This window comes from Bradysia coprophila (genome assembly GCF_014529535.1).
Source record: "Bradysia coprophila strain Holo2 chromosome X unlocalized genomic scaffold, BU_Bcop_v1 contig_26, whole genome shotgun sequence".
Lineage (NCBI taxonomy): Eukaryota > Metazoa > Arthropoda > Insecta > Diptera > Sciaridae > Bradysia > Bradysia coprophila.
In genome coordinates, this window is record NW_023503313.1 from 4166917 (window position 1) to 4177577 (window position 10661).

At 37.1% G+C, this 10661-nt stretch overlaps 1 protein-coding gene across 1 annotated transcript; it reads right to left on the bottom strand.

Moving 5' to 3' along the window:
* Positions 1 to 4706: 4706 nt before the first annotated feature.
* On the bottom strand, positions 4707 to 10073 carry LOC119069332. Its single transcript, XM_037173397.1, has 3 exons — positions 9777 to 10073; positions 5160 to 5342; positions 4707 to 4986 (listed from the first exon to the last, which is right to left on the bottom strand). Exons 1-3 carry the CDS (start codon positions 9928 to 9930, stop codon positions 4949 to 4951), a joined length of 375 nt encoding a protein of 124 aa, XP_037029292.1. The 5' UTR covers positions 9931 to 10073; the 3' UTR covers positions 4707 to 4948.
* Between the last annotated feature and the right edge of the window lie 588 nt (positions 10074 to 10661).

Below are 10661 nucleotides of genomic sequence, written 5' to 3' on the forward strand. Positions count from 1 at the left end.
AACATGCAATCGTTTTTTATACAAAAAAAAAATCGGATATACGCATACTGGATTTTGAGGCATTAGATTCGTTTGAACATTATAGTGATTAATTACCTATTTCTCATAGTTTTTTTTTTCTCAGCAGAGTTTCGGTAATAACAATAAAAAATTAACAATTTTTATACCACGAATCAACACTCTGCTTTTTGAGTTTTGTAAAAAAATTTCATCGACCTCAAGAGATACTGTCACGGTGATTAAATTTGAGAAAACATTTTCATTTTATTTGTTGAATTTTCCTAGATTTCCCCACGTTTTCCCCGATTCGATCAATGGTTGTCAAATTCGCAAGATTTGGAATTGGAAGGAAAACGGCGAAGTGGTTGTGGCAATTCTTAGTAGGAAGGACAAATTACGTTCAAGTTGGCAGTGACAAATCCAGGACGTTCGAATCAACCTCAGGAGTGCCTCCTGGAAGTTCACTTGGACCAGTGATGTTCACCGTATTTATCGGCGACGTGGTTGAAGCCGTAACATTCGCTTGTGCTTTGCTATTTGCCGACGATATCAAACTGGCTGCCATCATCAATGATCATACGGATATACGAAGATTGCAGAATGACATCGATAACGTTAACAGTTGGAACACGGCAAACTGTCTGCAATTCAACATTGAAAAATGTCACGTCTTCAGTATTTATCGACTTGATTCAGCATTCATCAAAGCCGATTACACTTTGGGTGGTCAAATTATCGAAAGAGTCGACGAAATCAGCGATTTGGGTGTTTTGGTCGACAGATGGTTCCACTTTGGTCACCACATCGAAACAATGGCAATGAAATGTCGACAGACGATCGGCTGCATAAAACACTTTTCGAACGGTAATTTTACGAAAGAGACGCAGCGAATATTGTATGTGGCGTACGTTAGATCAAGACTAGAATTCGCATCGACCATTTGGAATCCGGCGGCACAAATTTACAAGGACGACATCGAATCTATTCAAAAGCAATTTGTATCCACATTCATAATAAGTAATAATTTTATCAAATAATTGCATTAGTGAGGTCACAGCTCTCATCAAAGTTCACGGAGGTTCCATCGATTCTGAGAAATTTTCCAGAAGTCATATTTTCGGCCGATTATCAGCAAATTTTATGAAGTTAATATTTGCCCCAGTAGTACTTGACCTCAGCTTTCCAACGAACCCATACACGCCCGTGTCCTCGCCACCTTACGGAAATGAAATCCGAACTACGAAACCTCATTTTTCGACTTTTGGCCACTTACAACCAGCCAGGTATGGAAGATCAAAAATATCTGAGACTGGTTTTGGGGCCTAGGCACCAAGGCCTAACTAGGCATATATAAAAAAGTCCCGGAAAAAATAGCGCCGATTTCGGTCAGTCGAAATTCAAAAGAATCCCTCAGTTGCTTATTGAACCACGAATGTCCAGAGCGTATCTTTCGAACCAGCCAGTAGTCCGGTTAATCAGAATTGTAAATGATTATAAATCGCTAGTGAGACGGACTAATAGCAGGACGGTTTTCAAGAGTCTTTTGTTTGATGTTTTTAACCTTTGACGCGCGTATCTGTTAACATTGTACATTGTGTATTCGTCAAATTCATTGTATTTTTTGTATTATATTTATATTCAGCCAGTTTTTGGCGGTGCAATAAAGTTGATTGATTGATTGATTGATTGATTGATTAATAGTGATTAATTAGCTATTCTCATAGTTTTTTTTTCTCAGCAGAGTTTCGGTAATAACAATAAAAAATTAACAATTTTTATACCACGAATCAAAACTCTGCTTTTTGAGTTTTGGAAAAAAATTTCATCGACCTCTAGAGATACTATCACGGTGATTAAATTTGAGAAAACATTTTCATTTTATTTCTTGAATTTTCCTAGATTTCCCCACGTTTCCCCCGAATTTCCTTAATTCACGCATACTGACAATTCAAAAAGGAACGTAAGAAGGTTTTTTTTAAACAACGTTAAATCGTATAAGGAAGCGTTGACATTTATTTCTTTCATTAATTTTTCGGTCACTCGTTCACTTAAAGTTCGTATTCTAAAGCACAACTACAGTGTGAATTATTCCAAAAAATGTTTTTGAGGAAATTCCAAAATGTTGGAAAACTAGGAAAAATGTGCGAAGACTTAGATAAAAATGGGAAAACAAAACGTTTTCCCAATAAAGCTTCTGCGTTATCCTCAACAAAGTGGCAAGTCTGAGCTTTATTGAAATTTAAATTGAAAATCGAAAACCTGACCTGACCTGAATTTATCTTGACCTGACCTGACCTGTTTTACTAATTTTAACTATAACTTTTGACTAACGTATAACTTTGAATATACAAATATACTGCATGCAACGCAACATTGAAACTGCGAGACAAAAATCATAATTTTAGTATAGTCCGCAGCAAATGTCATACAAAAATCAAAAAGTATAAGCAAAATGAATCAGGTCAATTCAGGTCATTTTAGGTCAAAGCTGAAACAGGTCAGGTCAGGTCAGGTCAAGATAAATTTGAAACACGTCAGATTAGATCAGGTCAAATTTAAATCAGGTCACGTAATTTTTTTTATATTTCTATTGTGTTAAACATTTTAGTCAAAAATATTTGATTACATGGAATGTCATTGAATGTTCCGAACATGCCAGTATAGCTCCGAGAATAATTCTTCTTCGTTCGATGTACTGACAAGCAAATTTGATATAACATTATTCAAGTGGTGGCAGTTCATAAAATGCTTTGATGTTTGATCATCAACGTTAGAGAAAGTACATTTCGGCGATGTTACAACTCCAATGTGAGCCAAATGTTTATATAACAAATCATTTCCTGCCAGCTTTTGAAATTTGCAACGCAGATCTTCCGGCTGTTCGATATTACCGATTGTTGATTTATATTCGACCAAGATTTTGTTTCGGATATATTGTGTTGATGATATTTGATCGCTTCCGCCACATTCATTTCGATACTTTTTTTGCGTCAGAAATTTTTTTAATGTTCCTACGCTTCCCTTTTCCTGATGTGAATCGTCGGTATTTGGCTGGATAATCAGGCCCGGACTGGCCATATGGTGAATTCGGGGAATTCCCGATGGGCCTTTTAGATTTTTGTATGAGAATTTTTAATTTGTGGGCCTTTTTAAATTGAGTTGCATGGAGCCCCCGATGGGCTTTTTCGAGCCAGTCCGGTACTGTGGATAATTCAAGTCGTACGACTCATAAGTTGATTTAATTTTATGAATGATTGAAGGTTTCGATTTAAGCCGCTGTTCCACTGCATGGAAAGTGTTCCATAAACTATTCGGTGTTCGTTGTATTTCGAACATTTTCATGGCTGCTTCCTCGCAAGCGAATCGGATTGGTTTAATACCCGAAAACATTTCCATGGCGGTAACAGGCGTTGATTTGACTCCTCCAGTTATCATTCTTAAAGCTTTGTTCTGAACGATTTCAAGTTTTTTCAACATTGACGGACTGGCACATACCACGTTGAGATCAGGTCAGTTCTTTGATTTCCAGGTCACAGGTCGACCTAAACCCGACATCCCTACTTGATTTGATTAGCGACTAGGAAAATTAATTCAATTTATGTCAGTATTCATTTGAGATCATTTTCATGCAATGTATTGGGTCCCTTATTTGACGTTTCAAAAATGAACCGCTTCTGCCTGGTTTATTTTACTATGCCGTGATTGAGATAGAAAATACAATTTTTGTTTTCTGAACTGCTGGGTATTTGTAGTGGTAATATTGAGACCATTTCTTATCGACTGAGCTTAAAAATAGAGCATTACTGACTTGCTGGGACAAATGGCAAATGGCAATAACTTGGCCAATTTTCGGCTGTTTCAAAAGTTTCTTACCATAAATAACATCGCCTATCGAAGAACTTTCCAATGGTGCATAGTTTGTATTGATCCGGATGCCAGATTTCAATTTCGGATTTTTGGCCAATTTGTTAAATGGCCATATTTTGGCAATGGGCCGGCCAAATTCTGAATTCAAAATGTCCGTCGAAACAAGAATGTGTACATCTTCCGACCACCACACCAATTTTTCATTAAAGTGCAAACATATGAGAGAAAATAAAATTTCACGAGTGCCAGAATTCAGTTGGAATTGGGACAAGCGAGTGTAGTATAAAAAAAGGAGTTCCAGGAACTATCTTAATGTATTTTAAATGTAGACTAGATTATGTAGTGCTACCAAAATTCAGTTTAGTTCCTTTTTTCGCCACCAGTGTCACAAGTTTCACCTGTAATTGCCTCCTTCCCTCTATCTCTCTCGAAAAATTCATTGGATAAACTTAATACTTACATCGAGCTTCTTTTCACGATTTTTTTTAAATTTCAAGTAAGAAAACATCATAATTTTTTTCCGCAAATGATTTTATTTATTTGTTTCCAACCAGTGAATATTAATAATAATAGCAGAAGTTGTTACGACTTGCTTACGCCATACACATTTCATTTCGTTTGATGAGACGCTATCGAAAACTGCCTGCACAATACCCTCTCTAGCAACCTTACTACATTTATTAACGTGGTAAAAATGCAAAGTAGCCTTCGCATTCTACATGTAAAATTATAAATTAGGCAACAATGGAATAAGGTGGTATTTTACCAGCGTGAAAACGAAGTTTGTTTGCTAGAGAGGGTATTGGCCTCGAGACTGTATACTTTGTATGAAATCGGCCATTTTATCATCAACTGTGGTGTGTAACCCGCGTATCTGTATCTGCGTGACCTCCCCAAAGTATACAGCCTTGATTGGCCTGCATCATAAACAGATGCACCGTGCCTCTCAAAAACTAGCCTGAACAAATAGCGCCACGAAAGCGGTAAGAAACCACTGCATGTGGCCAAATCATTAACTATTGCTCTCAGTGTTATTGTTGTAGTGACGCGCACCGGGTGAACAGATGACGCACAGAGTATTCTAATCTATTTTGTGATGGGATTGTCGAATGAAGAAACCTGAAAAAAAAATTGAATTATTTTACGGGCGAAATTGTTTCATTTTACTTAGAACTTATTACTTAGCTTTACTGGGTTTCAAAAAAAAAGGAGAACAAAAATGTGTTCAGATCGAGCAAAATTTGTACAAAATTAAATATAAGTCCAACAAGCAACATATAAAAAAATCACACCGATCGTTCGCCAAAACAGACCGCAACGGGTCACGCCACGCGACATATCACGTTGTGGTATTGGTTCAGCCGGAATGTTGGTCAGCGCTGGTTCTGTTTCGACGACAATTTCTTCTATGTCCTGGCTCCAAAAATACCGGTAATCCTCATCCGTCAAAATACGATATATCTGTCGATCCGACCCTGAAGAAAGCAGGATAGAAATGCTTCAGAACAAAAAATTCGATTTAAAGTTAAATAGAGATGTCGGAAATGCCCGCTAAGATTTTTTGCTGATTGATTCGTTCATTGGCAACACTGATTTTTATTTGTCTAGCGCGTTTAGCGCGATTGGTTCATCAACGATTTTTGCATTGTCCGGCTGTGCGTTTTAACATTCGGAAGTTTAAATTCATCTTTTTATCATTTTACGCAGTCAATTATTTGGAGACGGACGTGTTAGTTCTTTTTATAATTTGCGGACATTTGTTGTAGACGAATTTTTTCCAGTTGCACTGGACGTGAGATTTGTTTTGCATAATTAGAAGTGTTCAGGAACTAATTATTTGTTCGTCATTTTTCTGTTTAGATTTTATAGCTGATAGTTCTGATAGTTAAGCTGTACAACGCTGTTCATTACAAATAAAGTGAAAATTTGGTCAAAATGCAGTCTGCGGTTACGTTTTATTCAGCTGCCAAAAACTAGTGGAAAAACCCAAACGTTCGTCCGCAACAAGAGATCAGTCAAACGAGCCGTCAGAACAGTCGGAGCGTTTGCTGCGACTGAGCCCCGTACAAACCCGTACATCTATTGCGTACGTGACCCTAGTTCGTCCGTCGCCCTACTCTTACCGTAAGCCTACTGCGCCCGTAAACGTCGGTAAAGTAAAATTCTTATGAAATGTGTACGTCCTAAAAATTGCGCATAGCGCAATTACGAAGCCCCGTACGACGTTCCTTTCAAATGTAACACAAATTTCGAATTGACCTAAAATTAAGTAAGTATCATTTTCACCGATTTGTATTGATTTTACAAAAATCCAAAATGGCGGCCGACGGCCATTTTGTTAGGAGGTGGAAAGTAGTACGGCTGCTTTACATTCGTTAGTACCTTTCATACAAAAAAATTCATGAAATTCGGTCAAAGTTTACTCGAGATATTAACAAAAAAACACCACCTTCACTGTACGGCCGAGTAGCCACATATAAGCTCACTCCAAGAGACCTAGCTCACGCTCTGGTGAATCGAATTTCATAAACTTTTTTTTCCCTGATTGGTACGGTCAATACCTATCTAATAAAGCAAAATCCATCTAAATACGTTCAAATTTTGCCAACCTACAAGCAAAAACGGCTTGCCGCCCTGTACCTAGTTCACACCAAGGGGTCTAACTCACGAGTCGGTCATCCAATTTTCATAAACTTTTTTTTGTCGATCGGTATTGTAAATACCTTTCATTTGACGTATCACTTACAAGTGTAGTGCTTAAATGTCTGGAGATATCGTCGAAAAACAGTTAGGCACTTATTGGGCCCCAGCTCCGGAAGGGTCGATCCAAAATCGCCCATCTTCGAACTTAACCTCACTATTTTGACTATCTTTCAGGGATTTTTTTTTTTTAAATCGGATTTGATTTACTCGACGTGACAGACGGACGGACGGACGGACAAAATTTTTATTGCGGATTCGTTATCTATGAACATAGGCAAACACTTTGCCCTTACCGTCTGCTTCGAATTCCATCAATTACACACGGCATCGTAATCCTATAAGCCCCTTCGTACTTCGTACGGGGCTAAAAACCCTTAAAGGGTAAATGTGACGCAAGTCCTTTATCTTACTTACAAAATAAATAACTGAGGGTGACGCATTCTGCGCCTGTACGCAAAAGGTTTATCAACCAAAAATTGACCCAAAAAGTTTGAGAAAGAAAATTTAAAAAAAATTGCGTCACAAAGCGACAGATGATTCGGTTTTCTACCGTTTAAATTCCATTCTTTCAGGATATATTTTTCCCTATTTTAATCATTTTCCTAACATTAGTTTCCTCAACATATGCAGGCACACAATGCGTCTCCCTCAGCGACTCGCAAAGTTCACACTCGTTGATTTTTTTCTAGCATAGACAGCAATAAATCACGCATAAAAGTCTCTTCAGAACAAATCATAGATTACTTCGTATGATAAGGAGACAGAGCCATCACAAATTTCATTCTTAGTCGAATAAATTTTTTTTCGATATCTTTTGAAGATTATTCAAGCTATCGTGCTATCAAGCGACCAACGCTACGAAAATTCTTTTGGGAATATCTCTAAGACCTGCTCTAAGGTGACTCGTTCGTTATTGTCCATCTTCAAACTTGATCTCAGGAATTTAATTCACCTCGATAATTTTTTTTTTGAAATCCGTTGAGGAATACTCAATTTATCGTGGTATCAAGCGATGACCCAAAAATTCTTTTAGGAATATCTCAGAGATCTCCGGTCCGTTATAGCCCATCTTCGAACTTAACCTGAGAAATTGAATTCCCCGTCGATTAAAAGAAAGTTTTTGGAAATCTGTTTAGGATTACTCAAGTTATCGTGGCATCAAGCGACGAGCCAAAAATTCTTTTAGGAATATCTCAGAGATCTCCGGTCCGTTATAGCCCATCTTCGAACTTAACCTGAGGAATTGAATTCCCCGTCGATTTTGGAATTACTCAAGTTATCGTGTCATCAAAGAATCAACAAAGTGTGACAAACATTTGCTGTATTTAAGGTTTTTGGTCATACATTCCACGTATTTTCAATCATATATCCGTGAATTTCGATAAAGGCTGTGTAACTTATAATATAGCTGTAGTTTTTATAATATAGCTGCAAGACTTATAAAAATATAGCTACTAAACGCATATTCCATTTACATTGGTTATTTACGTGCAGTATAAGTTACACAACTATATTATGGATTACACAGCTACATTATGCACCATGAACACATTTTATACCTAGGATCTGCATATTGTGGCTGTGTACTCTATATCATAGCTGTGTAACACATATTTGACGTATGAAAAATATAGCTATGTGCTGGATATGAGAAAATGTATAGGACCATGCATTCAAGTCATGATTCGTGCTGGTCGGACTCAATGTGAATATACAAACAAAAACTGTTCTAAAATATCTTGGCTGATTGTAATAAAGCTTGATGATCAGGTTATAGTAATACCTTTTCAATACAGTCAGAATCCGTAGAAACACAGACGAATGAGAATATCAGAAATTTCACTGCAATTGAATTCGTGATTCTTCGCGCGGTTTCAATTCACTTTCTTTCAGAACCTAGAACAATCCTTGTAGTGACAATTCACAAAAGTAAAATATAAAAACTACAGACTTGAATTAGGCTGTGTGCCACATAATATAGCTGCAGAATTTATATTGTCGTAGCAACGCTTCGAAGTAAGAACGTGTTAACGCACAAGCAAACTTAGCACATCAGCAGCGTAGGTGACGGTCGGATTCTCAGGTTAAGCATCAATCGGCGCGGTTAGTACTTAGATGGGTCACAGCTATAATATAAATTACACAGCTATTTGCTAAGTCCACTTATAGCTCTCACACGCATATCAGGATTTTCCGTGTAGTAGTGAACGATGTGTGACAAACATTTTAGAGTGTTTATCATCCGTAAGACCCATGACTTTCAGTCAAGGGAATTATAACGATGAACATATTTGTATAAAATGATAAACATTTGGTGTGATAAATAGACAATCGGCTTCGCCTCAGGTTGACAACACATCGTATACGCAAAATTCCAGTTTAGGCACAAGTTAGCAACTAGATTTTATGTACTGCAGCAATTTTAGACTTTCATCGAATGAATATTTACGCAAAATGAATATATGCGCACTACAGTACATAAAAAGTATTTCACCGAATGTTCGTTTTTAAATGCATTTGCGGCATTCGATATAGTTTCTTTTTGTGCTGTTGGGAGAGAAAACGTACTAAAACGTTAAAAGATGTGACAGAAGGATAAGCTGAAAATACAGTTTGTTCATTTCATTTTTACACAGTTTCTAAAGATTGTCGATATGTCAGAGTTTTTAATGTACCCAGTCAATTAAGTTCTTCCCAAATTGCGCAATATTTGAATTCGCGATAGAAATTTTAAATTTTGCGCCAAAAATTCATAATTTGGGAAGAACTTACTTGACTGGGTACATTTAAAACTCTGACATATCTAAGACTGTGTAAAAATGAAATGAACAAACTGTAAATAAATAAAATAATTTACTGAAATCAAACATTTGTACAAGTTTAGCGACTGTATTAGCCATTTACGGCAACCTCCTTCAAAAGATCTGACATCGTATCTCAAATATTTCGAGCAAGATTCGTTTGTTAGTACAGATGTTGGCAGATGATAATTCGAAACAAAACATTCCAAATTGTGCGAGACATGCATTCTTCGTATGGACAAGTTTGCATCAGACACTAGGGCACTAGAGTCGCACCGTGTGGCATATACATTATCTTGAGTCTACATTAACATGACGTGCTGCATATACATTATCTGGAGTCTACATTTACATGACGTGCTTACCGCCGCAAAATATATCGACTTAGACTATGAATACACATACCTTTGAAATCAATTCGGAAATTTTCGGGAGTAAGCAATTGAATTCTTTCTTTAATTTCTGTCATGAATCCGTCAAAGTTGGATGGAACCGCAATACGAAATGTTGATGGTTTCCTTCCGTCCAACAACACAGAAAGACGAATGGAACGTTCCATTGATTCTAAATTGATTTTCTAATAATCAAACCGGGCACACAAATAAATTATTTTATTAAAAAACATTCGGGCACATCTTCTACCTTGTTATGAATTTGTTGACAACGATGACAGCACAAATAGAGACATGCGCGATAATTTTAAATCTGACAACACTTAACGAATGCCAAAGAGGGATTCTTTTCAAAAACGACCTACCGAAATCGGACGCATTTTCTAGTGGACTTTTTTATATGTACCTCAATAGGTATTGGTCCCCAGAAGCCAAAAATATTTTTTTGAAAATTCATCGTTGCTTGTGTGGATAGCGAGAGGTGATCAAAAGCCTAAAACATGCACTTTTCATATGGAAATTTCTCCGGCTACACGAAACGTACAAGGTCGTGTGAGGCAATGAATGTAGAGAACAGGTATGGTCGATAGCCGAATTCGTCTTAAACGCACTCACATTTTATGTCAAAGTAATATGAAAATGAGTGCGTTTAAGTACGAAAATCAAATTTTTATGTCCTCCGGGCGGACAATAGACCATACCAGTTTTACACTTTCATTGGTGTGAGGTGTCATTAGAAAGGTAATTGCATGTACTTTCGGGGCAAATAGTCGATCATGGGGGTAAAAGGAGTTACGAGCAGTTGAAAGTATGGGTAAAGGTTTGATTATTTCGGCGAACTTCTGACAGTTCCTATGCATCCGAAAAGCAACGAAAACATCAAAACACCGTTTCTAAT